We start from the raw sequence: 16,907 nt of genomic DNA, 5'->3' as shown, positions 1-16,907 counted from the left end.
ATCCACACTGTTCTGATCTCCAATCAATCCTGCACATGAAAGGAGGGCATTATTCACTGCTGAGGCCTCACTCTATGGCCCCGACAATGACCCAGTTGGAAACACTATTTGGTTGTAGCGGTGGAACAATGTGCTAGTTGGCCTTTGGCTGGGCAGAGAAACGCTGCAGAAGCATGGCCTGGCTTTTTAACCCTTGAACTTGTGCAATCTGATGCTTCATTTCATCCATAACGTTGTGTCACCTTTGTATCGGCTTGTTTCAATTTAATAATTATGACAGTTGGATTAGCGTGAGATTTCATAGGATGAAGCCTTGTGGTATCATGGAGCATGAATTAAGGTTCTTGAGGGATGAACAATGCTCTTAAGCAGGCATTTAGAAGAAAGACCCAGAGGTCGATCCAAAGGGATTGAAGAGGACATAAGGTGTTCGTGAGGTGATGTAAAATGGCAGGTGAAGAGATTATCCACATTAAAACATCCCACACCTCTTAAATCTCTTATCTTTTTACATTAAGCTGACCCTTTTATCCAAAGCAACTTACATGTGTGCTCTATACACCGTGGACACAGCATCGGGGAGCAATTATGGGTTAAGTGTCTTGCTCAAGGACACCACGACGTGGACCACTTAGCCACAGTGGCCCACATCTTTTGTCACATACAGATTGTTTGTCATGTAGCACAACCCAGGGAGCCATTAAAGGACATGAGTTTCGAGAGCGCAAAGATGGCTGTAAAATGATTTATAAAATAAGAGTTTTATGTTAATCCTAAATCAGCAGACCACTTCTTCTTTCACAAAAGGTGTTTATATGAAACAATGTTATGCTTTCTTAAGATACTTGTTGTGAATCTGCATTGATCTAAGCAGAAAAGTAAATGCCCTTCAACATTTTAGAACTAAAACCATTTGGAAACATTTGCCCTCTGGTGCTGAAATGACATATTCCCACTCTACCAAGACTGGTTGCCACTTAAGTGGGTCTCAGAAAGCATGTTAATGTTATTTTTGACCAAATCAGGAAAGTTTTGTTTGTGTGTCAATTCCACCGGGACATCCAGGTAAGATCTCTTTTGAAACCAGCTTGTGTGACTGATTGTGTCATGTAATTTCACACGGAGTAAAAGCAAAACTGAGCTGCTTGGAAAAATGATTTTACACAAGAATTGCATAATGTGCTTTACATGGAAATTTAAAACACATTATGCAATTCTGATATGTGAGAACTCAGGTCTTTCTCTGAAGAAAGAAGTTCAGACAGGATATTATTTCATATCAATCATCTGTTTTTCCATTAATAGTCTAACTTGTATACAAGACACGTACACCAGCTGAATTTGTCTCTTGTCTCGTGTGTAATCTTACACCGGGTGATTCTCTTTACTAATGTTTGCTTTTACAGTTTTCACAAGCACTGAAGGAGAATCTTTCCTCCAGAAAATTTACACCATACGTGTTAGTAGGTCACATCTCTCTAGATTTACATTTGTCCACAGGGCAATCTTGAGCATACATAGCCAAGTACTACGCAATGGTTACACATACATATGCTATCTTGTATATAATGTTCATTAAACATTAATTATATTCCAGCCATTTTCCCTCCTGTGAACTATGCATATTATATATATAACAGTAATCACTCATTAATATGGCTATAGTTCAATTGTAATATCCGTTAACTGTGTAATGGCTGTATGAGTAACCACTTGGATGCTGCTCATGTATTACACTCCTTGAAAATGTATATATCTATATATATCTATATATATCTATATATATCTATATCTATATATATATATATATATATATATATATATATATATATATATATATATATATATATATATATATATATATATATATATGTACGTCAATTCCAGTTTTAATACCTTTTATATTTCAGTTGAAATGCTTACATGGTACATATTCTTTGACAAATTTGAATTCCACAAACTAAATTACAGCAAAGCTGAGGAAAGTAGTATTCCAGTTGGTTTCTGGGACTTCTGGGGCAAAATGAGGTGGGAATACTTGTGTGAGGGCCTCAAGGGGCCTAAAGCTCATTTAGTTCCTGGGGCCCACTGGCTTCAACCAGCCCTGTTGTGGACAGAAACCCTTCTTATAAAGCACCACAGTTTGCTGCAGGGAGGGTGTGTTTTGGGTTTTCTATCACATGTGTATCACCATTTTCAATAATAATAATAATAACGAAGATAAAGGCATTTATTTTCCTCGCACATACACATCTTCCACAACAGGGGGAGCTATGTTGTACAAAATAAAGTTAGGACCTTTAGACACTATTTCTCCTTAGACGGCTCTAATCGTGAACACGGCAGAATATCGACATGCACGTCCTTGTCTCTGTCCTTACATGCATCATCCAAGGTGTCACTTACCTTTTTTGGCTGAAAGAGGAAATCAAGTGCCCGTGCAGGCCCTCACCGGGAGACCCCATGTGATCTCGGAGCCTGGAAACAGTTTCACCTGCAACCCAACCCCAAACAGGACCGCGCTTTGTGGGATTGGATGCGTCACCTTATCCCCCACTTTGTGTCCCATTACCCAGCAGTTGTAATGCTCACACCAGTGTAACGTGTCTAAGGTAGCAGGCGGGGCAAGCTGAGCTGGCCTGAAATTTAAATTAACCTCAGTGACATTTATGTGTGCTGGGGAACAGGGGTGTTACATTACCGGTCCCCTCACTCCCGCCATGCACACACACCTGTCGTACATACAGGTGAACAAAAGAATGTGCACACTTGCGTATATTCGGTGGACAAAATACAGAGTCTGTTACTAGTTTTATTCTTATCTCATGTTGTGCCGAGCCGCTCTCAACAGTGGCTGGTTGCAAAGCCACCGCGAGAGTCTGTTATCAGAGGAAAGAGCGAAGGAGGGAGCTGTGTCTGTGTGTGGCAGGAAATGTCAGAGAGAGAGAGGCTTACCATCTATTTTTCAGTACTGTTGAACCTCCTGCTCGTCATGGGAGGCTGTACCTGGGCTTCCTTAAGATTAACTCTGTCAAGATCAATATCTTTGTTTTCTGTAAAACAACCTCAGCGTGTTAATAGAATCTATGGACCATGGACCCTGTTAAGCACAGAGGGATGACAAAAAAAAAGTAACACAAAGAACATGTGTAGCACAAACAACCACACATTGAGAAAATAAATCAACAAGTGATTTGTCTGCTTCACAAAACAAAAACCTATCCAGGGGGAATGTTTAAGGTGCTAAAGTTAACCACGCAATACATGAACTAATTACATTTTCAAACAAATTTGAAGCTAACGCTAGCTGTTGTGGCTTTCCGTCTGCTTTCATAAAAACCCACAAAATACTTTTTTAAATTTCTGTGTGGATTTTTAAAAATCAGTGTTAATGCTGACTAATTTACATATGTTTAGCTTAGCAAACCGCTTGTGCGCTGTAGCTACATATTAACCGTACGCACTCCAGAGTGGTATTGATTATTTTTATCCAACTCATCAAGAACACTCAGCATATTTTCCAAGATGTCAAACTATTCCTGAGTGAGAACTGCCTTTGTCCACAGGGCAATCTTGAGCTTATAGCCAAGTACTATCCTCAGAGGATATTTGGGGATGAGTTAGAACTGACGTCGGCTGCCACTGTGAGTACTTTTGACCCTCACAGAGCCGCCCAAGGACATTTGGAAAGTGCTTTACACAGGCAAGGGTAGGCCCGGCAGCAGATAGGAGGGCAGCTGATCCCCTGTGGCAATCCCCTTCATTTCTCCTCAAGAACTGGGCCACACAGGATGATGGGTGCTTTCCCGGACTTTCTGCTCTAGTGTTTTCATGGCCGTCATAAATCATGTATTGGTTCTGCTGTGCTCTAGAGGCATGTGTGTGTGTGTGTGTGTGTGTGTGTGTGTGTGTGTGTGTGTGTGTGTGTGTGTGTGTGTGTCTGACACGGGGAAATCCTTGTTGACAAACCATTTCCCACATCTCAAACATCAGATTTCATTATTCAAGACTGCACTGGTTTATTCTAACCTTGTTCTGTGGAACAGACCAGGTCATGGCTTAGAGCACAGTCTGATGTGAATTAAATTACGCCTCCACTTAACTACATTTCACTTTTTGTGCTCTCGGTTTCACATTGACAATTTCTTCAGATGAGACACTAAACTTGCATCTTCCTCTTTGCCACGGTCTGGTGCAAAAGCAGATTTACATCCCTGGCAGCCCTTTTAAATGGACAAGCGGGTCATGGCCCCATAAATGTTATTTGGAGTGACCGCATCAGACAATATGGCTTCCAGAGGCACCCTGGGGGCATGAGAGATAATGGAAAAGTGCACAAAAGCAAAGGCTCTGTCTGTATAACCAGGTATGATCATAAATGATTGCGCTGTGTTCCCTTAATTACTCTCTGGGTGCAAGGGGGAGCTTGCTTGCTCAGGGGCTTTTCCTACCAGAATATGAAAAAATTGTCCGTATTTTGATTATAAGTCCCTCTCCCCATCGCTTTGTACTTTGACAGATGAACTGCAGTAACCTCTAATTCTCTGCTTTGCATATCAACCTTTTCTCACACTTACATGACATGTGCAGGGCTATTGGCTTGTGGCTAAAGATTAGCATATTGTGCAGAGGAGTAACTCCAAAGCTGCAGTTGGTTCGTGGTATCAGCTAAAAGGACTCAAATCTCTCATCACCTGTGGTTAACAAGTGATGGGTTTTTATTTGCTCCCTCCTCACAAACCAACAACATTCTACACCCATGCATTTGATAGATGGACTTGCAATGGGCTGACGATCAAAAACATCAGAGTAACAATTGATGAGCCCCTTATCACACAGCAATCTGATTTATCGGCTTAGTGAGCTGAATATGCATTTACTAAAGAATCATTTAGATTCAATTTACTACACAGTTACTGACACAGTTGTTCAGTAAGAGAAACCCCAAACACAACAATTTAATTGGAAAACATAATTTTACTTAGAATACAATACCATAAGGATTTTAATGGAAACAGTTGTACATGGAGATGGTCATTCTCGTGGTCCCTGTTCCTGTCGTTCATATTGCTGTTTGGTGTTGTCTTTGTGTGTGAGTGAGGTGTAACTTCTGTAGGTGCATGCACCACTGGATAAATCCCATTTATATCCAAAAACCTGCTGCAGCTTTCACTCCCTTAGCGCACAGACTAGACCATCAACTGAGCCAACAAAACCTCTTAATGGGTCGCTGAAAGATTAATTATTCATAGGTTGCATCGGCCTGGTTTTCTTGTGCAGATGCACATGTTTTGTTGCCCACCTTGGCTCCGTGACAACAACTGAACAAAGCCATCTGAGACTGATGATGACCGTAGGTGTAGCTTATAGTTCCATCCTATTTGGCGCGGGTTACCACCGCAGGTCCCACGTGTAGCTCCATCAGCCCTATACCACAGTACTAATGGTGGAAGACTCTTCTGACTTGACTTGTATGTTAGGCAACGACTTGAGATACTCCAGGTGTCTGCGGGCGTCCTCCTGATTAGCCCTGACATAGTAGACCAGGTAGGAGATGACCATGGTGAACCATCCAAACATGACGACCAGCATGGCCACATCTGTAGTCCTCTTCATCACCACACATAGGTCTATGTCTGGTGCCAAGAGGAAGGCAAGTCCTTGAACTCCTATCTCCTCCGGATCGGAAGTCTGGCACACGATGCCCGTCAGCGACACAGGCTCCAGGTCCACGCGGGGCAGGGCCATCTGCAAGTTGCAGTCACAATGCCACGGATTGTTTGTTAGGTTGGCTCGAGACCGCAGGCCCTCGAAGGCCTCAGGGTTAAAGTTTACTAACTTGTTAGAAGAAATATCAAGGAACTGTAGTGAGGTGCCCAAGCCTCTGAATGCCCCTGGCTCTAACTGGCTTATTTCATTGTGCGATAGATCCAGTTCCACCAGGTAGGGCAAACCTGCAAAAGCATTCGTTGGGACCGTAGTAAAGAGGTTGAAGTCCAGGTAGACGCGTCGTGTGTCATTGGGGATATCCTGGGGGATCTCCGTGAGCTGCAGATTGCTGCAGCGCACCGTCTTGCCGCTGCTCTCGCTCTCGGAGCAGTAGCAGCTCTTGGAGCAACTGGTAGCAGCATGGTGGAAGCAAAAGGTCATTAGCACCAGGCTGTGCAGCAGCAAACACATGACCACTGAGTGGCGCAGTAACCAGTCTGCGAGTAGGGGCATTGTGGGATACGGGCATGCTCCAGGAAGGACCACCTGGACGCAGGGGGTGAAGTCCACATCAACCTCCCCAGTAGCTTTTGAGTCTACGACATGAAAACAACAGAAAGTCATATTAGCAAGGGTAGGGCGACTACCCTTTAAAAACAAAACAGAAGGGCTGATTGTACTGGGAAACTGTTTTCTCAAGCAAGCATGAGTGATTACCAATGTTTCTTCAGAGACCAGAGTGCAGAAATCCGGGGGTAGTCTACAATAGCTTGTATAATTGCAGTGAGCAGGCAGCGGGAATGCTGCGTTCCAGCATGCAGTTAGCCAGAAACAAATGATCTTCTGTTGTATTTCCAGAAAAGTCTAAGGATCAAACATTGCCTTCATGCCAACTATATAAGCAAGCTACAAAAATCCTTTGGTGTCACTGTGCCTCCTTTATAATTGACATCCCTGCTATGCAGGGCTATTTCAGTACACAGATACTGGCATTAACATAGTGATGTGACACCATGTGGAACAACATATTCCAACTACAGAACATGAAAACAACCAGATTTGTCATTATTACTAACGTATGTCTATCATATTTCTAGTTATTTTTAAAACTATAGCTGCCATTCTCATGCGACATCTTTTATTAAAGTGGCCATTAAAAAGGTCCACACTTGGTGTCCGTCGAGCTATGCAGTCGTAGTTCGTAAGGTAATTTAGTTTAGAAGTGCAAGTAACACGGTAAAAGCTTGTCTGTGTGTCCTGTAAATTACACGTTATATATTGTATGTAAGCCTTTGAAAATAGCAGGTCTACCACCCTAACACACTTCATTAATAGCTGAACAGGGCTACCTCCTATCCTGTTACTAATCCTCTTAAGGAAAAACTCCTTAAGTCAGTGTAGCACCAGTGTTGACCACCCAATCCTTTTGTTGGGGTAAATGCTATTGCTATAAACAGCACCAAGGACAACAAAACAATGTGATGGTCTGTCCTCTTGGAGACAAAAAAAGAACCACAGAGTTCAACAAAGACTTCTTGATTTCTTCAAAATGGCTGGAGACTGGGCAAGATCCACTTACCAAGATTAAAAAATGAAATCGATCTCTAAGTACCTCAAAGTATCACATGGCGTTGGGGGGTAGAGGACAGAGTGTAGTGGCAATGGTGGTGTGTATGTGTGTGTTAAGGGGACAGATGTCTTGTCTACGAGACACAGCTAATAACACTCATTGTGTTACGCCGCTTTTTGAGATGCCTACAATCCCAATAATGAGGGGGGAGATGGAGGCAGAGCACAGGGCGGATGAAGCCCCTGCTATTAAGCAGCTCTGACTGGATGAGATGCTATATGCATGCGTCTTCTTTTAGGCTAAGTAACTTCCAGAGGATGTCCCTCTGCACCTTATGTCAGCGGAGTGTATGAAAATGTAAAATAGCATGACAAATGCAGTTTAACACCTGAGGAAATAAAGGTTATGCTTAAACTAAATGGGAAACATCATGCCCCTGCAAAGGCTGTGCTCTTCTCGTCACACAGTGCGCCAGCCGGGTATTTAGATAATGGTTGGGCTGGTGACGGAGGAGGAGGAGATGAGCATGAGGGCACAGAGGGAAAATAGGCACACCAGCACGAGGTTGTGATGATTTAAGGAGAGGGGGTGACTTTACAATAACAAGACAGAGAACAGTGCATGACACGAAAGAGATATTCAGGAAAGGGGCACATGTTTGTCAGTCACAGGGACAGCTGATGAAGACAGCTGGCAGTAAAAGATTAAAGGGGAGAGATGAGATAAACAGAAAAGAGAGGCTGTTAACCAAGCGTCTTTGAGTAGAAAAGCGCTACATAAAATTAAAGTATTATTATAGTCAAATAAATGGAAGCTGAAAAAGATTTTCCATCCAAAATATACTTCTAAAAGACAAAAATGTGTCATTGACTATACCCGTACAACAAATACAACCCATCTTACAGCCAAATACAAAACAAAAACTATCAATCAATTGGCCTCTAAATCTGGTGCGTCCTCAATCAGTGTTCCTAAAGTCATTACTTGAGTGATAAATAACGCTCCAGCTTTTAATTTTAACAATAAATAGAGTGCTCAAGAAGGTCAGTCCCTTACTTCATAAATCCACTGCTGTCCGTGAACACGGACAAGTCTCTTGCACCAATTATTTTAGGAGCAGTCATTGCTTCAAACATGAGAGGCAATGAAATGCAACATAAATGTATTAAATTAATACAATTTGTGATGTAGAGTTCATGTATGAATTCAACCTCTTTGTGGCATCACATCACAGCTTTGAGCGTCGCATGAATGGCAGTTTCTAGTTATGAATGAGCAGGTGTGGATGACTGAAAGGTAAACAGAAACATGAGGCATCCCTGACATGTTCCTGTTTTAAAACCTATGTTTTTAATTTAACTGTCATCATTTTTCAGTGATTTTATCTTTATCAACTCCCAGCTCCTCACTTGATGCCAATCTCGATTACTAGATATTCTCTTTTTATTCCTTATTGCATTATTTACCAGGAGACCCCTGCTGATAACAATAAGAACATTGTTAGAGATAATTAAGAGTTTAATCTCATAGGCGTTGTAATCAGTTTACATATCTCTTCAAGATGAATATTCTCCACATTAACTTAATTAAAGCAACACTCACAATGTAATTACTTTGCGTTATATTAATCACAATACAAGCTGAGGAAATTTAAGATGCAAAATTAAAGCGCAACAGTGGGTTAAGTATCAGTTCCTGCTCAAATTCAAATTCTAAGCAACAAGCATCTGGTGGAAAATGAACTCAAAGGACGGAAGATAAAGGCGATGCCTCGTGGGAATTGATACCCTTGTTAAGTTTGTCTCTCATCCCGCTTCAGTCAGCACCCACGGCGCGTGTTTCCAGCGGATCACATTTAGAAACCCGCATTAAAACTCGAAAATAGCTGCTGGATCAATACGTGTATCCCAATTATCACAAAAGCAAACACAAGTGCACACTCACGTCTTTGCAGCTTTGCCTCTCCTCTTCATCATGTGTATCTCAGCAAGTGCCCAACAGTGAAATGGTCCCGCAGACCAGCGCGCTCTCCGAAAGGCGGATCAAGCTTCTGGTTCGCTTCCATCAGGTCCTTTCGCAGCTCGTTAAACTTGTGCTACAGAGAGCCACTCCGGCACGCTGGAAATGCTCCTACAGTTCAGAGCTCGCTCGGTGCAGCCTTTAGTTTCCACGCAACCAAAAAAAAAAAAGAAGAAAAAAAAGCATTGCAGGAGCCGCGGCGCGAATGGACGAAGCGCGGAGGCAAAGCATGATGGCGGTACCCCACTGACTCTGATCCTGGATGTGACGCGCAATGCATTTACGCACAGAAAGCCTTCATGGCTGCATGTGTTGGGTCGCTACTGGGAGGATCTGATGCATGAATGCAAACCTGCAGTGGAGGGGCTGATTGCATTCATCCGTGTGCATCTGTTGCTTGCTGAGTGCAGTGGGTCTGCATGCATCAGGTGCCAGTAAAGTGAGGGGTACCCCCTCCTACACACAGGAGTGGTCTCATACACAGTGCGCTTTGGTTGGCAGCCCACACTAATCATGTTTGGTCTGAATCTTGTTGTTTCAAACATGCAGCCTGGCTGCCAGGGCGGTGGATCTTTGGCTGCCTTCGGGCCCTTTTCCTGTCTGTTGCCAGCCGATAAGGGAGCCCAATCAAATCCACTATGAAAACAGACGTTCATGGGCAGTGGCGAGTCGGCCAAGCAGTCGGTCATAAGGTATTAATGGAATTAAAATCAATGAGGTGGGATACTCCACCCAAACTCCCTCCCTGGTGCTCAGGAATAGCAGACCGTAAAGGATTAACCTTTTACGCTTCTTTTTTTTTTTAGCAAAGTGGGTAACTTCCTTCATGCCTTGACTTCAACGGAGGACAGAGAGTGATTCAGGAAATTAAAGAATATTTTATATGTACTCACCTCAAGACACAGGCTTGTAATGCAACTGTAATAATATTCAGTGCACTTTGGTTGTATCATCTGCTGATGTTTGTCACTTTAGACCATTTACATCACTTGTCTTTCTGTTTCTTCTACTTCTCATTTGTGTTGCAAGCAACATCTGTTGTTCCCCTGTAAACTGACAGAGCTGAGCATCCAGATAAACCTGCAGGAGATGGAGCTGCACAACACAAAAGGCAGTCATGTTGTGTTATTGAACTGTTAGTATGTTTTATTGCTTCATCCATTTATCACTCCAAATAATAGCTTCGATGATTAAGCTCAGGTTGAACTGTTCACAAGTCAGCTGCAGTTTGTGTTTCTCTGGGCTCATTGGACCCCAGAAGATACCTCACATCTGTTCTCTCTACGGATTATTACAACGTTCCACTAACCCGTAGATATATTAGCCAAAACCCAAACTGAATCTAATACTGTTTCAAGTCTTTGGTTGATTGATTGATAAAACCATTACACATTTCAGTAACCCAGCCTCCATGAGAAAAACCGATAATAACGTGGTGTTCATTGTTGCTGCTCCATAGTCATGCTGTTACAGCCCTGAGGTTAAGAGGCTGCTCTTGTCAATTAGAGGGCGATCAGATAGGTGGAGGAGCATATGACAGCGAAACAGCAGAAAATAGGATTACTTTCCTGATCGGCAGGAGAGAGTGCACTGGCAGTCAGTTTCCCCCAGCTTTATCAGATTACTTCAAATGCTCCGCTGTGGTTGGCAGCTAGACGGGCGCTGTATGCATTATCAACCAAGCATTAGTCCTGACTACACTTTCAAGTGGATCAAAGTTCCTTTTTACCCCCCACCCTCCTTTCCCTATTTTTTCTCTCCAAGCTGTCAAGTATCTCAAAGCACTCAGGCTCAGGCATCCTCTCTGATACCCTGATACCTGTGCAGGTGGCATCCCTGCAAGCTGACATTAATCCATGAAGCCGAAGCGCTGAGTGGATTTTGGATGAGAAAATATTAGCTGAAAAAAAATTCTACAATGTCATGTCTGAACAAGGTGGCAACAGTTCGGCATTAGCCTCCTGTGTGTGCTCTGAGTTGCAGTCGAACAAGGAGAGTCGTGTTAATAAGATCCTACTTTGTCTCGCCTGCTCACACATACTGTACATGAATATACATTTAAGCACTCACAAAGACACTCACAGTCTGTTTCTAGCTCCCTGCTTACTCATCATTCCTGAGTAAGATCAAAGTGCGGCCTTGTCTTCATGAATTCAACATTATCCTGCACTTTAAATATTTATTTCCTTACCTGTCTAAATGTGTATTAAAAGGATTTTCCTCGCTGCTGCTCGTAACAGAGGGACCACCTCACCTCATCTTCCCCTGTGAAGATCCTCGTCTTTGAAGTCTGATATCATTGACATGAAGGGAACAATGGACTGGTGATATGAAAGTGCTGAAGATATTCATTGATCATTGTTGAATTCCCTCCCTGACAGAGCTTTGGCCGGCTGAGTTTTCTCAAAAGCTTCCGACCACAAGAGTGCGGCGTCCTCAGTGAAAGCAGATGAGAGCTTAGTGCTCAAATGGCATTGTGAAAGGGGTTTATGGAGTTTGTAGGTCATACATTTTTGAGGTCAGTGGTTTCAAATCTGCGGATCGGGACCCCCACGAGGGGTCGTTAAAATGTATTAAAAGATGGTAACTAAAAACCAAAACCTGCAATGCAAAGTTTTTAGGCCTTTTTCTTCCCTTTATAAATATATACAGTATATATTTCGATCGCTTTAATAGTGGTGATATGCGTACATGCTGACTTGTAACTGTGACAACAAGCTGATGTTTAGCATCAATAACAGTTACTGTCCACTATCGTTGTGTAGCGTGTTTGCATGCTAACATTTGTTAACTTGCATTTAACACAATGTATAGAAGGTCGTTTTGCATTAAAATACTGGAAAGACTTTGACTAGATGATGATTCGCTCAATGAAAGGTAAAGGTATCACCAAAGTTATTCCAATTCATCCTGTAGGGAACATGCATGGCTGTACATCTTTGAAATGACTGGAGTCAGTGCTATTTCAGTCAATACTATTGAGGCCAGGATGCTCTATATTTCACTCTGCCAGTTGATGAAGCTGGTTAATCCATTCTGCTTCCTCTTTTGAATCCATATTATGTGTGACCTTGCTGAAGACAAACAGTTCTTACTCTGCACACTTACACTAAAAGAACAAGGGGCCAGAGTAAGAACTGTTCCTTCTGACTCTGTACAAAAGGTGCTCTTTGCTGCAAATGTATAGATATGTTTGCAAAACACTGAGTGCTAACATTTCTCACAAGTGTACAATCATTAAAGTGGAGTCAGTCTTTGTGACGTACGGCATCTTATATGTTACGTTGCTGCTTGCCAACACAGGATGGAGGTGGTTAAAGCTGTTTTCCACTGCCCTTTTAAAGTAATTAATAATTCTTAGTCCTTCATTGTGTCTCTCAGTCATGTTCACAATGACAACCAGGGAGGGGTGTTCACTCTAAAGGTCATGTTATGGACTTCGAAGGACACTGCTCGAAATGCGATAGCCAAAACATGACCAAGAATGTCTTTCAATAAAGGTTAACTGGAGATGACTTTCTTACACACTGGTGGGAGGTTTTCAATTATGTGTTAAAGGTTTGACTGTCCACAAGTTGCATCGTATTTTTTGTCATTTGCTTTTCTCATTTCTACGTTTTTCTTTGTGCATTAACATGAATTAGTTCTTCTACCGTCTACGGATTGCCGCCAGCTATTTCATCTGTCACTCAACTGGAAATTACCTGAGCTAAATACTCACAATAAACATGGATCCCTAATTTACATTTTTTCATTTCCACCATTAATTCCTTCTAGTTGAGCGTTTTCATATCAGTACCCACATTACGCTCTACATGCTCTACTTGCTGTCGTTCGTCTAACACCCACAGGAAGAAATGTGAGTAGTCCTTGCCAGGAAATAATTACTCAGAAACACTGAGGTGAACTCAGTGAAGTGAATTCACTTAACAAACTCGTGAGGGAGTGAACTCCAGGGAAGAGCTCACACATCCAACTCTGACACAGTCGCTTTTCTCCAAGAACAACCTTTTAAAACATTCGGATTTCAAGTTTAAACATTTACCCAATGAATTGTGGGCAGAGATATTATTTGACTCATATGTACGCACCTACTTTCATATTTAGGGAAATACATTTACTTGCTGAGAGTTAGATGAGAATAATTGATACTCTTATAAGAGGGGGAAAAAAACTAACAGATGTTTTTCACAAAATGTTGAACTATTTCTTCAAGATCAAGTCGTTGCAATTCAGCAAGAGATAGTAGTCCGAAATCTGAGCCAATGAAAGTCCACGTATGTCAAAATCCACAATTAAATGTCTCAAATAGCTCTATTTTTTGCTGACAACAACAAAGAGTATTTTTACAGATAGCTCTGATGATCCACTCAACAGGCTGCTGTCTGGAGTGAGAAAAGAGTGAGGCAAGAAACGTACAAATACTATCTACCTCTATTCGCTATATCTTTAATCCGTGCATGCATGTCATCCCTCCTAAAGACTGAGCACTCTATACCGAATGTTACAAGAAAACATGTAAACAGCTATGCCGTAGCATGCTTTCTCAAACCAGGGGCTTTGCATATAAGCAGGGAATCCTAAATATTTTCACAAAAGGGTGACCTGATAACCCGGGGTCACTTTGTTTATCTTCCCATCGACTCATATCTGTCACTCACAGATTCACTATCTGCAGTGTCATCAATCCCTTTCATCTTAAAGCATTCATCTATATTCAAATGATTCTTAAAGATTACAAAATGATATGATTGTCTGTCAAAAAGATTACATTTCATCAGGATTGCATGCATGAAAACCTTTAATGAGGAGATAATGTTGAAATGCATCCTTATCGCTGTACTGTCAACAGACATTATCTTTTTCACAACCCAGGTTCCTTCTACAAGCTCTGTCAAGTGCTCAGCGGGAATCAGACGTTGTTTTTCCTGTCAACCTAATATCTGTAAAGCGGCTCTCTCCTTGTATGACACCACGTTGTAGCAAACAGCCCCTTTAGCCAGCTATCAACAGATCTATGACACATCAAGTTTCTCTCTTGCCCAATAGTCAAGCTGTATCAGGCCTCAGAAAACACAGGCCCATCAATAAATAAACAGGAAAGCAGGTGGTACTGAGAGCGAGCGTGTCCATCTACTTCGCTAACGTCTCTCAGCAACTTCAGATGGGTGACTATTTTTGGATACCGTGTACTTAGTATTCCCCGTTTCAAACTGCCCACTAGAATTAGATAAGAGGAAGTCTGTGTGTGCTACAAGGTTCGAATAGTAATGGCATAGTGGCAACAGAAAGCCCACATACTTTACCTTTAAATGTTCTACTCTGAAGATGCATACATTTGAAAGAAAGATAGTACTCTTAGAAAACTGTATCAGAAGCCAGTGGAAGGTATTCTACGTCAACATGAATTTGCCAAAGTACCTCATTTATCAAATTGTCTTGTATGTACCCTTTTTCCATCAAATTATTAGTTCAGCGTTTTGGCTAGGAGGCTTATTTGTTCTCTTGCCAGAAGCTGAAGAGATGAATATCACTCACATTTGTTAAATTTGTTAAATATGAAGCCACAGGCAAGACACTTGTTAGCTTAAGTTAGCTTACAAACTGGAAGCAGGTGGAAACAGCTCTTTTCTTTTAAAGCTCACAAAGGAACAAATGTGTGTTGTTGTTATTGTTGTTGTTTGCCTTTCTTTTGTATTATGCCAAGATGACAAAATATTTTTGAAAGTAACAGTACATTCATTCTTACACAAGACTCAACACTGCTCCTGTTTCACACTTCTTCTTAAGAATAAGTACATATACAGGTTGAAAAGGTACATTTTGAGTCTAAACGGTCTCCTTTTCAGTTGGATCAAAAATATTCTATTTTCAAGGTAGCATATCTGATCCCTTGTGTTGCACGTATGAAAAAAAAGGATGAGGGCGGCTGGCTTGACATTCTATTATATTTCTTAAAGGAGTCAGGATCAATCGTTTTCTGGCTGAAGATACCAAGTGCAAAATCAAACCGTAATGTGTGTTGGCACCTTCATTCATGTGTGCAGCTGTGGGTGTATTTGTGTACGTACTCTCCACTACATCCGCTGGACTACAGCTCAAGCTCCTCAGCCCTATTATTATCATGCCAAGGTCAGATGAGTGGGCAACAAAGCAGAGGAAGACAGATAAGTATGATAGCGCTGTTAGATAAATCAGGGTACTGCATTTCCATTCACTGATAGCCACCGGACCAGTAAAGTGAAGGCCAATGTTTGCTTAGTACTGAGTAAAATCCTGTCTTTTCTCTATAATGCTAATCAAACCCTGCACTTCTGAATCACTTTACATCAGCTGACATGAAGGAAAGCTCTGCTTGATGGTACAAAGCTGCAAAAGCACCATTTGAGGAGTCTCATGAAACTACACAACCATACTTCTCGGGAAATAAACTCATTAAATAAACTAAATAGCTTTTAGGCAGCTATCATGCACAGTGTGTATGCGTGTGTGACAGAGAGATGGAAGGAAATGTGGAGGAGAGGAAGAGGTGAGGGGAGAGAATATTGATGTATGAAGCAAAATTGGAACTGAACACTTTGAGAAAAAGAGAACATTGCACTCCCAGGAAAACACTTTCTTGGCAAGTCAATTTTTGTACATTTTTACATTTGAAAAGACAGTAACGGTTTGCACCCCTAGTGACTTAAAGGTACACATAAACAGTGGTTTATTAGGGAATACTGAAAAAATGTGTGCTCTTCTTTCCACTGTTGTTCAGTGGGGATCTTGTTGTGGGTCGTGCTTGTTTATTTTGAATCATCCGAGCGACCATGTCAAACAGTATTTCTATGATGGATTTTAAATTGTCCCAATAGTTTTTGAGTTATCGTGTGAACATATATCTTGAACTGTGTCAGTGTTGTCAACTTCCTGATTAATCAAAAGTGATGCATTTTGAACTTGCTGCTATTTCCTTCATCTATGAGATTTACATCTTCAGTATGAAATTTAGCTTGTGTGTAAGAAGCAGCTGTCACCGGTAGCTACTTTGGCTGATACAAGTTCCTCAGGTGCTGATAAACATTTTACTTTTTGGTGAGGTGTTAAATTATTTGCAGACTTAGCAGGTGTAGCTTCAAGACGAGATGCTAATAAGATGGAATGTGCAGACAGACGTTGAATACTGTGGCTTCCCTTAGCTCCGTGAATACTGAATGTCATTATGCAACTGTGAATATCACAGTTTCCCTGAACTCTGTAAATCCTGCTGGATTATATTAGGCTTCAAAGAAAATGCTCATGCTTTAAAAGTGCCATACAGTAGCTTGAGTGCTATGCCATCAATAAACTTTGTAACCAGTGAGGCATAGAACAGAATAGAATTGTAACACAGACTTGATTATGAGAGACAAAACTGAACGTTCTCACCTGGAATATGGTCAAAAGCTTTAGAAACACTGAAACGGAAGTATGCGTTTAAAAGAGGTCTGCTTTGCCACTACATTTTGCTTTTCAAGACATGTGGCTGCACACTTGTAGCCTATCGTTAGTACATACAGTGCGAGCAAAGTGCTGACTTTAAGATTTAATGATGTTTACATCAATACCAAATGAACTGTGTGAAAAT

General features: G+C 41.6%; 1 protein-coding gene across 1 annotated transcript; it reads right to left on the bottom strand.

The window, feature by feature from the left end:
• Positions 1 to 5,039: 5,039 nt before the first annotated feature.
• Positions 5,040 to 9,439, bottom strand: lrrc3ca (leucine rich repeat containing 3Ca). Its single transcript, XM_068583652.1, has 2 exons — positions 9,224 to 9,439; positions 5,040 to 6,305 (listed from the first exon to the last, which is right to left on the bottom strand). Exon 2 carries the CDS (start codon positions 6,220 to 6,222, stop codon positions 5,428 to 5,430), a length of 795 nt encoding a protein of 264 aa, XP_068439753.1. The 5' UTR covers positions 6,223 to 6,305; positions 9,224 to 9,439; the 3' UTR covers positions 5,040 to 5,427.
• Between the last annotated feature and the right edge of the window lie 7,468 nt (positions 9,440 to 16,907).

The sequence above is a fragment of the Clinocottus analis genome, unplaced genomic scaffold (genome assembly GCF_023055335.1).
Source record: "Clinocottus analis isolate CAN_PGR_092001 unplaced genomic scaffold, fCliAna1.0.p SCAF_19, whole genome shotgun sequence".
Taxonomy (NCBI): domain Eukaryota; kingdom Metazoa; phylum Chordata; class Actinopteri; order Perciformes; family Cottidae; genus Clinocottus; species Clinocottus analis.
Note: the sequence above shows the minus strand (reverse complement) of the source record. Positions and strands in the feature narration are given on the sequence as shown.

Excerpts from the sequence above, each read along its gene's own strand:
- lrrc3ca (XM_068583652.1), bottom strand. The coding sequence starts at position 6,222 with ATGCCCCTACTCGCAGACTGGTTACTGCGCCACTCAGTGGTCATGTGT.